The sequence below is a fragment of the Pelecanus crispus genome, chromosome Z, assembly GCF_030463565.1.
Source record: "Pelecanus crispus isolate bPelCri1 chromosome Z, bPelCri1.pri, whole genome shotgun sequence".
NCBI classification, from domain to species: Eukaryota; Metazoa; Chordata; class Aves; order Pelecaniformes; family Pelecanidae; genus Pelecanus; species Pelecanus crispus.
Window position 1 is genome coordinate 81,801,751 of NC_134676.1, and position 20,752 is coordinate 81,822,502.

Below are 20,752 nucleotides of genomic sequence, written 5' to 3' on the forward strand. Positions count from 1 at the left end.
AATAATGGTTTGGCTCATATTTACTATAAATGAAACAAGAAGCAAGCATTTAAAAAGCTTAAATCATCATCCAAAGGAAATTCTTTGGCCAGTTGACCCTGTCCACCAATCATCTCCTGGCCTGTGGCAACTGGTAACAGTAGCTGTTTTTTTAACAAGCTTGTCTTCAACCAATTTACAAAGGAAATCAATAATGCTATCCCCATTTTACAGATAGGGAAACTGAAGCATTAGGAGGAAACGTGACTTGCCCAAGGTCACACAACAGTATTTGGCAAAGCTATTAATAAAACCCAAGTCTCATGAGTCCTAGTCCAGGGCAGTATCCAATAGACTGTACTGTCTTCTATCACCCTGAATAACCTTTCTTACATACAGGCTTACTTTCTATACTGTCCCAGATCCTCAGCCCATGGTAGCTGAAATAATTCCCTGGATTTCAACAGCTGAAGAGCTGACTTCATGTGTATTTCACAGCTTGTTTATATGCAGTATTATGTTATTAAGAGAAGAAAATACACTTATTACATTAAACAAGCTACAACAGTTGCCTTACTTTTCCTAAAAAGAGCACATTTAGAGAGTTATATGGGCTTATTTAGTACAAATATACAGGTAAGAGTCTTAATTGATATGAAGAGGCTTTCAGAATCTAATTAACCTCCCAGCTAGTCATTAGCTCTGTGACCTTTAGATATAATTGACAGTAGGAGGTTTTTTCCCTCTTCATCTCATTCAGAACTTCCACACCAAGTGACTAATCCTACATGTGTTGTAGGACCCACAGCACACCAGTAAGAATTGATGGGATAAAGTACAGTAGGTCCATCAGCAAAACAGGACTGTGACATTCCTCTCAGGCACAATATACTGCCCATGTAACCCGTCACATGCCTGCACCTTTTGCTGCCTGAGCGCCATCCTCATCAACGCCAACCTTCCAATGTGCTAAAGCTGTACTAAGTTTTCAGTTTCAAGTCCCTCAAGCCTGTAGGAAATTTAGTAGTATTTCTTGCCTATTAACACTCTGTTGCTGGTCATACTAAAAGCAATTGGATTTTCAATGCAAGCTAGTTCTTCCACAAACCTGTGGAAGTGTTCATTGTTATCTATCATTAGTTGCATGTTTTCATTATACACACTTTTTAGAGCAAAATGCTTTCTTAACAAGCCATAACACACATGCAAAAGCAAAATTCTGAATTCCACCACCCTACAGGGCTTGGGATTACTTTGTTCCCTACCATCTGAACATTAAGGTCTGTAAAGATGTCTCTGTGTGTTGTAAAACACAAAGGATGTGCAATCGGCAGGTAGAATTTCACATGTCCACAAGCTCACTTCTTCCCCTTGGGGGAAAATGCTGCTGCAAATGGCACTCATCTCTCTTGCTATGTTCAGTCCATTCTCCCTTACCAAACACAGGAGTCCACTAGGGAAGGGAAAAGACTCTGCAAAAGGTCAATTCATCAGTAGTTACTAAAGCAATGAAGAAGTATAACCCTATGCAAAACAAGTTAAAAAAATGCTAGATGCTGATTATCTATGAAAAAGAATCTGTAATTTGTAAATTATTTAAAAATCTGACATATTCCTGCCAATTAGAACTACTTATTTTCCCCATGGCCAACCAGCAACCCCATCACGATGGCCCTAGGATAACTAAAGTCTCCTAGAGTAGCTCAGGCTAATTCTTGATGAAGTCTTCAGTATCACTAAAAGCAAGAGTTCACCCAATGTTGAGTTTCTCCAAACTTACCCAATTTCAGTGAGAAAGGAGAGGGAAAAGAGGATGGAGGGGAATGGAGGTGTAATGGAAAAGCAATCCCTAACAGGCAGACTGAAGGAGCAGCTGGTGAGAAAAGAGACAAAGGAGAGCACAACTTAATGACACTCTCAGAGACAGGAAGACAGAAAAAGAAGTATGTACTAGAGTGCAATTGGCAAGAGATTAAGAAGGATGAAACTGAGGATGAGTTGAAGATAAGGAGACCCTCAGAATGGTCAAAAGATGGTCCTTGGTATGAGAGGTACAAATACTGTTTTATGGAAACAGGATTGATGTACTTTACGTGGAGAATCATGTTACTGTATCATCATCACCTTATTTTGCTACCTGTTCTTACTGTGCCATGTCTGCAGTAGGGCTGTAAATACTTTGAGGTAGGATCTGTTAGTGTGCATTAGAATACAGCAAAATTGCAAGACTGAGTGGAGAGGTGGGTGAAAGGGCATAGTATGCTTGATAAATATTCAGGTGAAAAAACCCCCACAGAGTAAGACAATGTATAGCTGAGAAGCCAAATGAGGATAAGGTTTTATTGAAGCAGAAGGATATGACAGTGTATTGCAGGAGCTGGTATATTCCTATATATAAAAGTCTATATCAAGGACCCTGAACTCCTTCTAAGTGTAAAAAAAAAAGAAAAAGGAGTAGTTGAAGCCAGATGCCAGTAAAAGATAGAGCCAAAGGCAGATAGCAAAAGAGATATTTCAGAAAAGGAAAAGACACTGAGGTCATGGAAGAGTTTCTTGTAAGATAAAAGACAGCTGCAAAGATCAGACAGATGTGTGTGCATGCATGCAAAGCAGCAGTTTTCAGTAGTGAACTTTACAAAATTCAGAGAAGATTTGGTGGGTGATCAGCATTGATAACATAGAACCTCAGCTAGCAAAGAGAAAAATGGAGGAAGTTTGTGTTGTTCCTCTTTTTTCTCTACCAGTGATTAGCGGTATGGCAGAGGGGAACTGAGGAGGTGGATGTATATTGGCCAGAAACTGGAAAATACGTTCAATGGGATGAATTTGAAAGGGCTGACCAAGTAGGAGAACTTGAATTAAAGGTAGCGACCACTGAATCAGCAGAGGAATAGAACCCAGCTGGAGAAAGAGGGACAATAAGAGCAGCAGGGTCCAAGAAATTGATGGATTGGGGGCTTAAAAAGAGCTGAAAGATGAAGTGGTTAGCAATTTGTGGAGGAATGATTTGTGTGCCCACAGAGCAAGGATCAGCGTATTAGACTCAGGATCTAAGAAAGAGAATCAAACCCAGGACTTGGTAAAAACTCAGCAGAGCTCTGCTATAGCTGACAGTAGCTAATGCTTTGACATGAAAAGTGACAAGGAAGAACGGACAGTGAGAGAGAAAACAGGCAGGAAATTTCTCCTTAAATCAGCAAAGGCTCGATGCCTTAGCTGAAGAACCACAGCAGATTTCTGTAATATGGTTAGGGTTATAATTACATTTGCAGCCAAGATGCAAAACATTTCCCTGTATCCTCCCTACAATCTAAGAGTGCTGTCCCTTCAGAGCTCCTAAGCAGTGGGCTTACAGTGTTTTGGCACTGGATTCTCATGACTCACAGTAGTGTGGCAGTGAAATATCACTGAAGTAAGTTGTGTCACAATCCACTCCTGTTTTACAGAAACAGGGAGAGGATCTGGCCTCATTTTAAATAAATGCAAAAATGCATAATGCACATACTTGTCTGTTGTAAAACTCTGACATTTACTCTTCCCCGTTTCCTCATTGCCATAAGAAAATTATTGCCTAGTCCTATACAACTGTGCTGATAATGTTAAACAACAAATTCATAAGGTGAGTTTTTTCTGATAGAGCAAATAGGAACTGGATGTATTGACAAACTTCTAAGGACAGATTGGAACTCTAGTTGTAAAAACACTACTTGTGTACCAAAGACTGTGTACCAAATGCCACAGGATTTTGTAATGAGAGAATATGTAATCCCATTTTAAAGTAAAGAATTACAAATCTTCTAGTTATTATATCACAGGATTTTAAGTGACAGCTGCTGAATATATTGTTGTTGGTATTTACATACTGCACTTGGAAGTTAGCATAAAGATGAAATTAATCTTCTTTTCCTCCATAGCAAAGGAACCCTGCACAGGTTCTGCTATTCCTTAAAATAAGTTACTACATCCAGCAACCAACATGCACTTTTTAACTGAAGCAAAATTGCATGAATGACTGTGGTGTGAGTGGTTTGGTGGGTGAGGACATAAAGGCTTCAGTTTTAAGAATCCAGTTAACTCTAAACAGAAGTCTCAGAATGAACATTTGTTTTGCAGAACTAATATATATCATAAAACCTCCACACAGATTTTGCAACAAGTTGCCACTGTTGCTTAAAATGGATAAACTTGAGTGTTGAATGCAAATATTTTCTCCTTCATGAGTACACATTGACTGTGGATGTTGTAAGTGTATTTACTGGGTAATAACTGAAAAACAGTCAGCTGGTAGATCATTTTTGTGATCTAAAGAACTCAGGTATACCAAATTGCATGTTAATCAACTCTATTTTGAATGCAGCAACTGGAAAAGACCATCTCAGTTATATTTATTACATGTAAATAAAATTACTACATGTGTAAAGAAAGTATAAGCTGTTTGTTTAAATCATTAAACCAAAGGAGCTCAAAGAATAACAGTAACTGAACTTTACAATTCTCTTAGTATTAGCCACTCCATTTTTTGTTGTGACAGAGGTAGTCAGATCATATACCTATAAGTTGGGCAGGACCAAATTGCTTGATTTGCAGTAATACAAGTATTAAAATGAATGTCAAATATTTTTCCCTTGAAAAACAGTGTAATGTTTGTAAGATGTATCACACTTGGTGTCTTCTGATACTTCAAATAACAAATTATGGCCTGAAGACTCATCCCTTCAGAAATGCTAAATATAATTAATCCCAGTAATTAAACTGAAAACATTTGCTTAATAAAATTAACAACCTTAGCCAGACCTACATGAAAATTCATGTAATTTTTCCATTTGAATACAGTGGTTTAACTTTAAAGTAATTAACTACATATGAGAGACCTACTGTTTTGATTTTCTTTGAATATAGACTGTTCAAAGAAGTTATACCACATTCTAATGACTGATAACACAGTTCTACCACAATCAGAAAGTAACGAAATAGTTAGTATTATGCTGAATGTGAACAGAAATTGGATTCTAGATTAAAGACCTTTATACGGTTGACAGTTATATTTCAAATTTTCATACGTCTACCTAAAAAAGCTTTCTTTCTCTAATACTGTGCAGAAATCTGTGAGCACAGCTATGCCCTTTTTTTCGACTGAGATACAGTTACTGAACAGTCATTTAGTTGAAAATGATCAGATTTAATAATACTGTCTGATTCTCAGCTGCTGTTGATTGCTCTGGAAGAACAAGATTAAAAACTTGTAAGTGTGAAATCTAGCTGTCTGAAAGCGAAAAAAAATGGACTCCTTACAAGGAAAATATGTGTAATGTAGTCAGTTTAACTGATCAATTTAAATATTTAAATGTGTGGCAGATTTATATCCTGCACCTAAAAATATACCCAAACTACACTAAGAGTCAAGCCATTTCTCAGATTGCATACCTTCACGGGCTCTATTCCTCTACTGTACTCAGAACTGTGATGTTAATTATCAAGTAAAGGCAGGATAATATGAAACCCTTGTTCAAAACCTACACCCTGCACAAGTACTCCTTTGGTCCTCAAACAGTACTGGCATTGGTGTGGCTTAAGTGTTTTGCATTACAGGCAGAACACTGAAAAACATAACAGCAAAACAATCAAATCACTGAATTCAGAGCTGACAGAACATACGGAAAAACTATAAACATGCACTTCACTGGCCTTTTCTGCCTATTGTTAGATTAGCCAGTTTAAATAATGTTTATCATAATTACCTACTCTTATTTGGCTCCTTTTAGAGGAGTGAAAAGGGATGCCCACCAAATTTTGAGTACAGCCAGAAAATCACACGTCTGCATGCAAAATTGCCTATCAGCCTATCCAAAATGGCCCACTATTTTTGCAGGAAAGGGACTTTCATGGTGCAGAGAATGCTCTTTCTGAAAATCTCCAAGTTACAACAAAACAGACATTATTTTAAATTTTACATTTTCGCTCAAGTTTCTTGAAAAAACAGTCCTCATGATCAAAAGCATTAACACATTGTGAAGCAAGTAATAAATCCCTAAGTACTGGCATACTCACCCATTCCCACAAGAAAGCTTGCAGGAAGAAGTAAAGATATAACAGGAAACTTTTCCTGCTAAGAATATTCTGGCTTTTTGCCACTAAAAGAGGACAGGGCATTATTCTGGGGACAGAATTTGAATTCTGCTGGACAGGTTTACCAGAGCTAGGTGACAGCAAAGGCTTCATGTCTATATAGGAGATTTGAAGTAAAAGAGGAAAAGAGATGATGGAGATGAGGAAGAAATTTTGTACTTTCCTCTTAGTCTCAACTCACATAAATTTTTGTTCTGCTGTCAGAACCTCATCTTCTCCTAATGGGGAAGAAAATCTGCTGGGAGATCCCAAAGGAAACAAAAGAGTATCATCCTATACGTTGACATAAGAATAGACAGAAAAGTGATATATGTTCCTGGGTTGCAGTCTTTGCCAATCTATGGTGGTGTGACTGTGACATTTTGTAACAAGTGTAATGATGTCTCTTATACAGTATTTGTTCTCCATCAAAAAATTTTATATGTAATTCACACACTTACTTTCTTCCATTGCTAGTCTCAAATACATGACTAATCCAGGTGAAGATTCCAAAAGCACCAAAGTCTCATTTTAGACAACATGCAGATTATTTAAAAACCTGAAACTAACACCTTCAAAAAGATCTGAAGTAATCTAAGTGTATAGGACAAGGTATTCAGTAGCATTTATGCATAAATTTTCACTGATCTTTAAGACAGGACCTCATCCTTCCAATACTTTTTTAAATGATACTGTTAGATGCCTAATCACTTAGGTGCTTTGAAAACAGGAGTTGCATAAGTCACATAACCAATTTTTTAGATATCACTCTGAGTGTTTTGCTATTACAACAAAATATTGAAAGCTTCGTTTATTTTGCATGGCTTGAGTCCTAACATGCTTATAAAGTAAACTGACTTTTCTACAAATATTAGAAGCTTAAAATTGAAAATCTTAAATTTTAATTAATAATTTTCATAACTATAAATAAAACTTGTCCTATGTAATTTTTTTTTTAAATAATTACAAGGTGTCTCTAGCATTCTGATAGTATTGCTTTGATACTGTTATTATTATATTATGGTAACAGCATTCTGTGTGAGGTAGCTGAAACATTTGTTATTGTGCAGCTCATGAGTAAACTTTTCTTACATTTTATTAGACGTCCTTCCTCTGTAAATCAAAAAACTAAACAAGTCAGCCGAATGTCTTAAAGCTGTGATTCTAAATATTTTTGTTCCACGTATTTTACAACGTATTTTTAGTTCCTCCTGGATGGATGACATTATAACTTTTGGAGTGAGGAGAAAAGGCACACAATGTTTTCTGGACAGCATGTCACTGGGAGCGACTAGGAGATAAGGGGGAGATTCAGCTGGGAGGTAGTGGTCAAGGTGTGGAGAGGACTAACAGGACAAAGGGACAAAGCAGAATAGAAAGCTAGACAACAGGGAGACAGAGATCCCATCACAGGAGTTTCTGCTGAGCATGTGAGACTCAGCAGGATAAAACTCAGAGCTCACAAAAGACATGGATTCTCTCCAGTCTCTGCTGCACCATCTCCAACCCCCAAACCCATACTCTGTTGTCCCTGTTCTGCTTTCCTGCTGCTATGTCACCTCCAGGGTACGTTCTACAACCCTCCAGAAAGATGATCAGGCCTCTCGCTTTGAGTGCCTCCATCTCAGAGCAAAGTAACATAAGAATCCTCACAGAACACAGAATCTTACCTCAACAATATCTGAATTCGTTCGACTCTCATGCGGCTCATTGTACTCAGTATATTTCAGCAACACTTTGTCCATATCAGTGCTGGCATACTGGAACAGTTTGTTGGTGCTGTTGAAGATGATTAGAGCAATCTCACAGTCACACAGAACACTCAGCTCGTAAGCCTTCTTCATTAACCCAAATTTCCTCTTTGTAAATGTCACCTGGAAAAAAAGAAAAAAAGGTCCGTCAAAAATCCCCGAGCTGGTTTTTGTAGTCCTCCTTTTTTTGGAAATATAATGTGTGACTGCTGTGGTCTTTGAATTGAACACGTTGAGAAGGCAAGTGCATAAATATAAATATAGTTCAAAAATAGAATATTGGGGGGGTGTGTGTGTTATGTAAGTGAGGAAATATACATAATTCTCACTGCACAAAACTCAAGGTACAGGTAAAGAGCATGGGACATGTTCATTAACTATCACTATGAAATGTTGCTACTGCATCTTTCTCTGTAACTTTTAAATTCATATACTCTTTATACTGCATACATATTTCCCAACAATATTTTAAAATAGTTTGTACACGTGACACATGGATTAAATTCTTCTTTTTGATAGTGATTGACTTTGATTCCCTGCCCACCAACACCTACTAGATTTTTAGTGGGAGAAATTATTTCATACAGAATTCAAATTGTGTGAAACAGATACATATTTTGTATAAACATACAATAGTTTTGAAGAATAGTATTAAAAATTCAAACACTCATGTGAGAAATGAGAAATATAAAGCATGAATGAAGAACAAACAATAGTTGGCCAGCAACAAATACCACCTTTGAAGCAAGGTCTTTTCTAAACACAGATGTAGCATACTTTATTTCATTTCAAATTAGATGCTCAGAAATACTAACTGGTGTTTTTTCATACAAATGAATTTGGGACATATTATACAGGAAAAAATAGGAATGTGCTTATAAGTTCTCAGTAGGACAGCTAATGTCCTGACATCATGCAAAACCTATGCAGTATGAAAAATATCGTTACTCTGTAGAAAACCGTAATTTTCCACATGGACTGTTTTGACAACGAAAGACCTGCACATCAAATAATTTTTTTTTCCTCTTCTTTTCTGCACTAGCTTACAAGTTCCAGTAAAACATGTGACTCAGAATAAGAAACTACCATAAGCTGTTTAAGCTAATTGTATGGTTGAATTTTTCTCCTTCTTCTGTTTGTTCATATATGCAATTTTCATTAAGTGTATACAATGACTCTGATTTTTTTTCCATTTATTTTTTTCTCTAATAATTTTCAGTGACAAGAATTTTTAAGATGAAAACATGTTTTTGCTAAGCCTGTTATTAATCAAATATAACATGTAGTCAAGGTATTTGATATGTCAAGGACAGGCATGGAACCAAGTTTATAGGTCTGCCTAATCCTGCACTTGTTGCTACCAATCCTTAACACCCATAAGCAGTAGCACCTCTGCACTTTAATCCTGAGACAAGAAGATTTGTCTGTACATGGTTCATATGGCTGCTGTTTTATCTTGTCACACTCCTAATGCAAGTTAATACTAACTGCAACCCCAGACTACCTTAAAATCCCAGCACATCAGGGCATGGAAAATGTGACCTTTAAGTATTGCTAATCCCTATTTGCTAGTCCATCGCAGAAAGATGAGTCTCTGTGCCAATACTATGAACATTTATTCTCCCAAATGTATACTGAATGTTATTCCTCTTATTGTCATTTCAATCTCTTTAGCCTCTGTCAACATACTGTTTAAAAAAGATGGATTGCCATTAAATACAATTATTCAAGCATTTTAAAAACACACTTTCCACAGCACCAGTCTCAAGTATGCATAATTGATAGTAAGTTCTTTCTAAATTTGTCTGTGTCAATGGCTTTTGATATTTGGATTGAATAACAAGATAGGTAACAAAACTTCATTCAAATTCTGAAAAAAACCCTAGTCTTTCAAATACTCCTTTAATGTTTCTCTGATTACAGAAAATTGCAATGCATTTGTTGAAACATACATATATAAAAGCATGTTTTAGAAAAAGCTAAACATACAGAAAATAAAATGTACTAACTCAACATATTTTTCTGCATCTAAAATGCCTTTCAATCAACTTTTTGACCACAGTGCAGTAGGTGGAGTGTCTCTGTACAGTATGGTTTCTGTTGCACAGAAACCTCAGAATTCAGCATGTTACAGCTTCTTACCATCAAAGTACACTCCAGTACAGAAATATCTTTAAAGCCACTGTTTCTGTTTACTGTTAGGTGCTCCTGAACATTTAGAATAACCACACAGCTGTGCAGCATAGCACATACTTATTTCATAATACTTATCACCAGAATGATACTGGTTAGAGTTCCTTTTTGTGGAAAGTGAAAAAAAGAACAAAGCATCTAGAACTCTTTTTCTTTCTTTAAAATACAATCTTAATTGCTCTGAATTTGATTTATTTTTAACTCCTTGATATTTCTAACATTTTCTAAATCTATCAGATAATGCTTTCTGCCACTGCTGATAAATGCATTGAAAAAATTGTATCTACTACTGTTTCTATGGTGATCTGGAATATTACTTTTCTTTTTAAATATGCCATTCATTGTGGCTTATCTTTACATATATATATGTAAATTTATCATGCTTTTACAACAGTTTATAGTAGGGGTGAACTTGTATTTTCAAATGCATACTGAAAGGTCAGTAACTTCAGGAAAGATTAAGAATATCCTTCAAGCCATTTAAAAACAATGCTCTTTTTTCATACTTTCTTCCATATGGCTATATAAGGAAGATGAATATACTTTGCTTTCATATGCTAAAATATTTTTGTGAGCAATATAAGTAGAGAGCATCTTTATTACTTAACTTTTTTTGTGTCTCAATTTGTTAACCATTTGCTATGTCAAACCAAAAGTATCTAATAAATACTGTCTAAGGTAACAGATAATATTCTAATATTGCAGAAATTTTGCTGAGTGGTAAAAACTAGCATAAATTATTTAAAACATTTGGTGTCTTTTGTCTAGGTGGAAGGCAGTGTGCAACCTACACTTAAGAAGCTTTGACTACACTTGAACTGGCTCAGTGCTGAGAATGAGCAAGGCACACACAATCCTCATGAACACAAGCTTTTCAGTAGCTGTAGCTACAGTACCAAAAAATCCAGGTGGTCACATAGCCTTATTGTCATATACTGCATTCAAAGTTCTCAGTCATGATAACATCATATAACAATGGACAATGTAATTTTCTCATTTGACATAAAGAACACTAGTGAGACTGAAAGAAAACACACATACAGTGAGACAATTCATCAACATGTTTAAAAAAGGACATCCAAAAAATGTGTACATATGTGTTTAATATTTAACCTTTTTTCAGCAGCAAGAATCAAATTACTACATTTTCTTTCCTGATGGTATTAGTCAAGATATGATTAATTTTCCTTGTTGCCAAAACCACTGCTAATTTGTAGGTGTTTTTCAGTTCACAATTTTTCTCCTTTTTAGGATAATGATAGGCAATTTAGGAAGTCCTTCTCTTTTTGGGATATAATATTTTATAATGACAATGTGAGAATTGGGGAGAATGAAAGTGGAGTGGAGGGACAAAGTAGATCAGATAAGAGGCCAGGATTCGACTGTCTTTAAAACCTTTGTAAGCATGTGTATATAAAACACAAGGTCTGAAACACTGACACAGTTTCTAAATACTGTTATGAGGTGCTTTTATGCATAGTTTTATATGTATTGCAAAAAGTGCAGTGTGCAGAGAGTACCACATTTACCTCTGAAACATACCAAAAAAATAAGCTAATTCCATCCCTTCATATTAACTGAAAACCAGCCAGTCTGTTACTATTTGCCTTAGCACTATGGTTATTTTACTTATTTAAAGGTCATTTTCAAAAATGTAAGAGCCAAACTGCCCTCATAACAGGAATGGCGGTACCAGGAAGATAGGTTACTAAAGCCTGCAGCATTTTTGTATATGAAGAAGCATAAATGCTGATGACTTTATAGGCTGTGAGCAAATCAGATGCTGCTTTCAAATACTGGGAAAACTAAAACAAAAAAACCAACAGTGAAGTAGCCACCTTCCAACTTCCTTGCTATAAATCGAGGTGAGCTTTTTATGCATTTTGAATGAAATTCTGACTAAACGTGAAACCCACTGTATGTGATAAAGGAAAGGCATTGACAAAAGAGGATTGTTAAAAAGGACGTTTTTCCACTTCAATTCTGGCTTGTCTTCAATACCATGGAAACACCTCTCAACTAGCTCTTCATGCGCAAAGCTGCAAGAGTCTTCTGAGAGATGTTTCATGGACTAGTCATTGCAATGTCTGTAAGTGGGACTGTGGACAGCCTGAATTCAAATGTGCGTATCATACACTGTGATATGCTCCATTTAAAGGGTAATTTGGGCCAGAGCAGACTTTCTTGTTTAATTGCTAGTGGGTAAAACTTACTTCAACTAAATAAACTAGAAGGTAATGTTGCTTGGTTGCGAGTATAAATTCTTTGACATGCTGAAATTTAAATTTAAATATGTGTGTGTAAATGGTAGTAGTCTTTATTTAGCTAAATTTGTAACAACAAATATATAGATGTTAATACAACAGTGGAGGAACAGAAGCAGCCATAAATACTCCCATTTAATGAATACAGCCTTCAGGATACTTTATTTATCTTTGTCACAATGTAGTCTTTGTTTCTTTCTGTATTTTTTTGTGGGAGTTGGTTTGGGATTATTTTATTTCATTTTATCTTTGTATTTAATTCAGGTCCTTCTAGTACTTTTTGTGAGAGGCTGAGCCATAACAGCACTCCGCATTTGTCACAGCATCTGTGCTAACATTTTATGTCTTGAAAGTGGCAGTCCTGTGATCTTTCAAGCAATTCAGTCCAGCCAGTGGCAAAATACAAGTGTTCCCCTTACTTCTTCCTATCTGATTAGAAAGATATATAGCTGCTGATACAGAAAAATGAGGGAAACAGGGAATTTGCACATAATCCTTCCCATATACATTTCCTGCCATTAAACATGTATGAGTGACTAGCAAAAATCAGGGACCACTTGACAGACACTGGCTGGTCAAGAAGAAATATTGTTCTTTTTGTTCTTATTTCACCTGGAATGTCTAAAGTTCTGATGCAGGGACTAGAGCAAGCATGGTAGATATGGTGTATGTGACAAATAGGAGGTACTACATGAGCAACCTACCTAACTTCAAACACAATAAAGTCAAGTTGGCCACGTGTAAACCAAGGGGCTCTTGACTAAAATGTCACTGCCAGGCACCTAATCCTATCATATGCTGAAATCCCAAATAACTACTCGAGAGGCAACAGCTCTTGTCATATTCTCTCTTCCCCTTCCTCCCGTTTGATTTTTGTTTAGATCTGTTTGTCATATGAAGAGGCCTGGCTGCAACAATCTTTACAGTAATCCTCAGTGGGACTGGGAAGCAGCACTAGTGCAGGATTCACTCTAAACAAACCTTTCTTTATGCGATAGCTGGGCATGCCATATTATATGAAAAACCCTTTAAAGTGCAGTGAAGGACCTTCAGCAGTCTGATTCCATGTTCTTATAACCCTCCAGCATAACTTACAGGGATGAGATAGCAGTGATTTATGCTGGTAAAAGAGCTATTGTCCCAGAAAGCCTCAAGCATATTGAGCTACTACTTGCTGAATAGTCCAGATAAAGAGGAGTTCTAATCAGGATGCCCTAAAATTATAGCTATAACAAATAAAATGTTCATGATTAATCCGTACAAAAAGGAAGGTTTTGTACTTGTGTTATGCCCAATTTTTAGTATATTAGTACATAAATAACAGATCAAATACTTAAAATAGTGATGTTATTCAGTCTGCCCAAATCTGACATGTGATAGTGGATCTCTCATACTAATTTTTTCTTTGTAAGTAAAGGGAGGGGGGATAATTGGAAGATGTGTTAATTACCAGATGATATCTCAACTCAGAAATTAGTAGGTTAGGCAGTATCAATATGCTTCCCACTTTAACTTATGAATTAAGATCTAAAACCAAACAGGGATGCAAGAATAGTAAGGGTTAATCTCTGATACCATTTCCTTTTGTTGAATCAGAGAGATAAGATTAAGTCCATTATCTATAGCTGTACAGATACGCACATATTTTAGGAAAAAAACATCATCTCTATCAAAACCACAGTAGCTAATGCAATATACAAGAAAGCCAAATTCTTTTTTTTGGTATGCTATCACCAGTTCTGGCAGGTACAAATAGATGTTTAGGGTAAAAAACATGTTTACTAGTTCTGTGCTGCTAAAATGTTCATAAGGTAAAGGTCAAAGAATATTTCATTCCCTGCTGAGCAAATGGTCAGGAAGCACATTTGTCTGCATTTCCTGTCATAACAGGAAGAGTGTAACTTCTTCCTCTCCACAATGGCTTCAGTTCTGCTTCCCACCTCCAGCTCTTTCTCCCCCAGGGCTTTCCAAACCATTCCTTGCAAGACAGCAAGGCTGTGCCTGTCTCTGCACTGTTTTTCAGCTCTGCTGTGTTGGCAGATGCGTCATTTACTACTGCACTCTCTTTACTTAGGTTTCTTGCTCACACTTCAAATTAAAAGTAATTTGACCTAAATATTTACCTTATGTTAATTCACTCTAAATTATGCTCAGAACATACATTTGTAATACAAGCACACTTAACCTTAAACATAATACATTCTAGAAACTCACAGTTCAGTTCAGCAGCTCTCTTAAAACTTTACTTCTCAGGTAGTCTGGCATACTGTGAAAAATGCTGCCAGAGTTATACAGATCACTACAATTTAGGAGTCACAAAAACTTGGGGTGTATCTTTGCTTACAGATACCTAACTTCACCTCAGAAAAAAAAAAGGACCAAGACCTAACTGTAATGCCATATTCCCAGTATATCTCTTATTGTGTGCAATTTAATGTAAGCAAGAGAAGGAATTCAAATATGTAAAAGATAAAAAGCATGTGATGTTTAAGACAAAGGTTCATTGAACAGAATGATGCTTAGTTGCATAGTTAAGCAGTTACGTTTTCATATGAAAACATTTCCTGGGGGGAAAAAATTATAAAATCTCAGATCTTGGATAAAATGAAGACACCCCATGAGGGAAGACTGAAAACGTCAGGAAATGGGTGGAAAAAGTTTTCTATCTAACTTGTGCTCACGTTAGCAATAACATGCAAGGCTCTTCTCTCTTTCTACAGCGGAGTTTCTGATTCAGCTGATAGTCTCTTACTCTTTCCTTTTAAATAGAGCTGAAACATAGCTAAAAATAGATACACGAGGCTGAAATTAGTTTTGAAACTAGCAGCATTAGGTATCGAAGTCAGTAGAACAAATCTAGGTCTTCCTGCAAATGGTCATTTCCCTCCAGGATATTCTTCCCCTGCCCCATAACCTCACTTTACTTATCTGCTTTAATTTGTTCTCTATTGAGCTGATAAGTGCAGTAAGTCTTGGTTTATAGCTTTACAGATTTGCTGGAATCAAAGAATGATAAAAAAATCTATGCAAGAAAAAGTTAAATAGTGAGTGTTTGTTACTGTCATATCCCACAGAATTACACAGACATGATACTTTAAAAAGGGTGTTTTACTATTTAAGCACCTTAATATTGAAGTGTACACTTCCCATGGTATTAAATAACACTTAAGATCCCAGCAGCTCATTACAAATTGAAAGAGATGTTTTAAACAGTATGCAGAATCATTAGCTAAGCTCAACTCAGTTTTAACTGTGAACCCGACAGCAGCATACTCCACAAGCAGGAAAAAAAAATGCAGAACTAATGAGCAAGATGATCAGAGGGAATAAAAAATGGTGGATCGCTGTATAAGACCCGGTATTTCTTAATACTAACTAGAAAAAACAGTGGATTAAAAGCAAGAGGGTGTTCCAGACCCGATACCAGAATGTCACTGGGTCAAAATGCCCTCTTTCCTGGGTCAATGTACCTCTGGATTTAGCTCACAGACCATAGATTTAATGAGATATTTTGTAAGTGACCTTGTATAACAGTAATACAGTATCATTTACGTCATTACACCTATTTATTTCAGGCCTGGGCAGCCCTGCCTGGACTGTTGCAAAGAGAGTTTCAGATGATGCCAGTCTACAGCAGACCACAAAAGGCCCTCATTAAAACTAACGAAATACTTCAAACTGACGAAGAACAAATAGAAAAAATACAAGGACTTTTCTGAGGAAGATGAATGCAATTTTTCCTTCATGTGTTGACCGTAACAGAGCTAGCTGAATTATTTCTTTCAATTAAAGAAACATACAAAAATAAGGTTCACCTATGTTTTTGCACATGCCCCCCTTCTTTTCTTTTTTTTTTTTTTAAACAACCCAGAATCCTTCACAGCAGCCTTCTCCAATCTGCCCAACTGAAATTTCTGCACAAAGAACTTGCAGCAGTCAGGAGTTTCCAACATCAGATGTCAGTGCTAATATTTTGGGTATCTGTTCTATTGGTGGTGCAGCTATTATCATGTATGCAGTCTACTCAAATGGGCTGTAGACAAGGCTACCACGATCTCATAAGCCTGAGCAACACTATCAGAGATTCATTCCACATTTATGAAGACTATATTATCCAGTGTCGCAATAAAAAAAGGAAGTCTGTGGTCACCTTGGCAGGATTCTCTTGAGACTTTTAATTTCCATTTAATATAATGATGGTAACTAAACTACAAAAATAAATACACATTTACTATAGCCCTGGCAGTTATTCATACTCCTTCTCCCTGTGGCTAAAAGCAGAGTGAAAGGGAATTTTTCAGATGGGTTTTTCTGAAACTTTCACAACTGAAGAGAATTTGTGATCACTCACAGAAGATTCAAACGTCCTTGCCACCTTCATCACCATGCGGTAACTATTAGGGCCAGAAAAATACAGCCAACTGGCAGCCCACATGAAACAACATTAAATTAATGTCTCCTCCTAGTTAAAAGCCTGCAGTCTGCACTCACTGAAGCCCATCACAGAGCTCTTAAGCAGTCCAGGGTAAAAGGACTGGGCTTCTGATGTCTAGGTTGCAGTACTTTTCCTTCAGCTTACCCCAAAATGTCGAAGTTTCAAACAGTTTTTCGAAAAGTGCGGATCATATCCCCATATCGCACATTTCTATGAGATTTGCAGCCAGACATCTCACTCTGGACAGTTTCAACGTATATTTATTACCAGTATGATCACTCAAGTACACAAATCCAACTAACTAGACTTGCTCAGCAGAAATCCTCTTCCCAATCCACTCACTTTGAACAGTAGGGGAGTCTCCTACAATAGCAGACAGTAGTTTAGAAGAAAACAGCTGTTATACTGATATAACATGTGCCCCATTGAATTGTTAATGTAAATAGCTAGTCAGGATGCTGGGCAAATGAGTGGAAAAGCCAGGACAGAGATCACCTTCCACAGGTCTTGTAACAACTTAAACCCTTTTGCAAAAACTGTTATCCAAACAGATTCACCCTTGCACTAGGAGAGGGCAGAAGAATTAAACTATTGCTATATCCCCTCATTCGATACGTTTCACCTATTTTTACCTGTGCGTGCTGTCCTGCAGAGAACTTACGTGCTTGAAAACAGCTGAGGATGCACTATCCATGTATATATCATATTCCCGTCTAACATGCCTTGTATTGTGAAACCACACAGAGTTTGAACATCAGCAACAATAAGGCAGTTTCAAGTCAACAGATTTGCTGCTGTTCTTGCAAGCATCTTTCGGTGAGGTAGTAAGAAAGAAAACAGTCTCCATCCATATCACAGTAAATGGTGCTACAAATAAGCTTTGTGGAACCATGCTTCAGCTGGTATCTCAATTTCATTAATCAAAAACTTCTAACTCTTTTTTCCCTGGTGCAACCTTTTAATCTCTTCTATGCATTGAAATATATTTATACAATCAAACAAAAAAAAATATGAATATAAACCAGTTACTATTTTAAGATTACTGGAATTGTGTAAGTTAGAAAACAAATAAACTGATGCAGCTTCACCGAACCAGCAATAGCTCATGGAATACATTGCATTTTAAGGAACAGTAAGGCTTGTGAAAGAAATCTCATACAAATGGTTAAAAGATCAATCAGCTATTACTGAAAACCTAGTTGTATTTAATTACATATATATTGCTACAACTAAAAAGCCTGATCCCACAGTCCAAATTAATCGAAAGAAATCTTTTCATTGGCTTCACTGAGCTTTAAATCAGGGCACTAAGTGCAAAGAGGATAAAACCAGTAGAAACACTTTCTAAATTATATTTCAATATATCAGTAGAAATGAGAACCAGAATCAAGCCAATTATACAATGTGGAGGGTGAAGTAAATCTATACCTTCAGCCTCACAGTGACTAATCAACATGATGGATATTATCAAATGCTCGCAAGATAAACACTTTCTGCACTAACACTACAGTTGTTAATATGCCACTGTTACGGTTTTATTCATAATTATTAGTTCTGAAAGCTGGTGTTGGAAGTCTTGAAACTCTGCTGTGAATGACTTGAAAGACTAGCTGTCTGCATTTTTTGAAGTAAATTTAGCCTCCTGAAAGATATCTCGTTGACAAAACTGGGGATTAAGTTCTCTGTAAATCTTGTATTTGAGTAAGCAAGTTGACACTGAAGCTATTGTATAAACTAATGTTACTAATGGCAAAATTTTGTAGTATAATTTACAAAATAATTCAGGTTCACTTCAAAAAGAAACCATGGTAGTATGGGAAAGTTCCAAACAACTGGTGTCCTAATGTTTAATGATACATTCAGTTCAACATTTCAAATCCAATTTCAAGTCCAAGCTATAAAGCAATTCAAGTAAATATGGTGGTGGTTTTATATTGATACTGCTTTTTGGCTTGGCCCACAGCAATAGGCAACCTTTAGGAAAAACACAACATGTATCCATCATAAATATAATTTTGCTTTTAAACATGATTTTCTGCCATGGAGAACATAAGCAACTACAGACACTACAGAATTTAAAAATTCTGTATTTAAAGATTATCATTTGTTGTTATGCCCAGGTTGAGTTCTTTATGCCTGTATAAAATCCTTGAAGACTAACAACATAATAGCTTCTTAAAACCCAACCTGAATATATGAAGAAATTTATAGATTAAATGAATAGAACAAATACATTAATAGTACCTCAGTATCAAGTTCTTAAGAAACAGCTACTGAAGATTACTCCTACACTGCAGCCACATGTATGAAGAACACTAATCATAGTGTTAAGTAACTTTATGGAGAGTTTCTCACACTTGTGAACCTCCAGTTTCAACAAAACATCTATCCATCAAAGGTAAACAGCAGCAGCTTTTCACTGATTTTATTTTAAGACGCCAATTGTTGAATTTTATTTTTCTGAAAACAGGAAAGCAGTTTCTTTAAGTTATGACCATATTTTAACTAGCAGAGGTAGTGTTGATAATATGTGACAGTTACTCAGCCATTTTATCTAAAGTAGTGGTAATAATTAACCTGTTCTGCTGGACCTATTTAGCCATAGCATCAGTAACGGAGACTCTGTTTCATGACTACAACATGCCGATATTATTGTATGTCGGTTTTAGAATGTGTTAGGTTGCTCAAATTCTTTTTAAAAATCATGTTCAGACAGGAACAGATGAGATTTTTTTATGAAGTAGTGTCATTTTTATATGAAGTAAAAATAAAACCACTGCAAACTTGTAGAAACATAAATAATTTGGATCTATGAATTTAAATGCAAGTCATCCTGCAAATAAGCTCATATTGTAAGAGTTCACAAAATACAGTACTAGAAGCCTGTATCATGTAACAACTTGCAGATGCGCTTAACTGTGTACGTTACACACTGAAGTCAAAGTGAGTACAGAGGGGGCCCACAGTAGAGCATACACATCAGTCTTTGTAGAATCAAGGCCTCAAATAATAAATTTCTACCTACTTGTGTTACTAAACTTGAAAAAACTGTGTGTGAGGTTTCTGGTTGTTTCCAAAAGTACTTTTTCTTTGATAGTCATCCATACATTGTGTATATGTATGCGTATGTGTAGGTATATGCATATGTACACAGTCATCACCTTTTTAATCACTTATGAGAATGTCACCTTAGAAATACAATATGATGTTCAAATACAGTATTTTTGCTACTCACCTGTCTGTTACGTTCATCCATAATCCTTGTAATCTGAATCTTTTTTCTCCCCATAGTCCCCGTTTTTTTTTCTCTCCCTCTTCCTTAAAATTACGTATTTTTCCCTTCTCTTTTCTTCCTCTTTCCCGTTTCCTCAAAACAAACCTCCTTCTTCAGCACTTGCACTACTCAGTTCACAGTCCCCTGCATCCGTTCCTGCTAAACACAGAAAGGAAATCAAATGTTATTACAAAATTGATAACTAGATGAAAGTTATTATATGGAGCTGATCAAGGATCCTGATTATAATTTAGTGTACAAGTAAATTATAATAAAAATTTACTGCATCTATAAAATAAGTAATGCATAGAGAAATAATAATTTAATTCAAAGGCTTCTTTTTATGAACAAATCCTCCAATATATCAAGAAATTAAGAAAAGGACTGAAATACACATTGCCAAAACTTTAACGGAATTTGCTGTCTCTAGTTTTAAATATCACTCACTGCTCTAATATGAAAAATCACCTAAATCAGAGAGTTAATGAACCTTTCTGTACCTATGTATGCTAAGTAGGCCAGCTAATTCATTTCTGAAGGGAAAACAATCTTGTGTTTTGACAGCAGAGGTGATAATGTCCCTCATTATGCAAATAGGATGGACCTTTATTAAAGTGTTACTTGATATATGAGAGATGTCAGCTACTTCAAATCAAAAAATGTTAACCTTATTCTTTAAGAATATAGATTAGTTCAAGTATTACTCAAGATACTTGAAGAAAACAGTAGTGCATTTTCCCTCATTTCATTT

General features: G+C 36.0%; 1 protein-coding gene across 3 annotated transcripts in view; it reads right to left on the minus strand.

Annotated features, from left to right (window-relative positions):
• MEF2C (myocyte enhancer factor 2C) overlaps nt 1-20,752 on the minus strand; it is a 123,033-nt gene that overhangs the window by 55,809 nt on the left and 46,472 nt on the right. For all 3 annotated transcript variants that reach the window (XM_075727214.1, XM_075727213.1, XM_075727212.1), the window contains exons 2-3: nt 19,963-20,160; nt 7,755-7,958 (exon numbers count right to left, since the gene is read on the minus strand). In XM_075727214.1, the coding sequence (XP_075583329.1) occupies nt 7,755-7,958; nt 19,963-20,016 (258 nt within the window). In that variant the 5' untranslated portion in view covers nt 20,017-20,160. The remainder of the gene's footprint in view (nt 1-7,754; nt 7,959-19,962; nt 20,161-20,752) is intronic.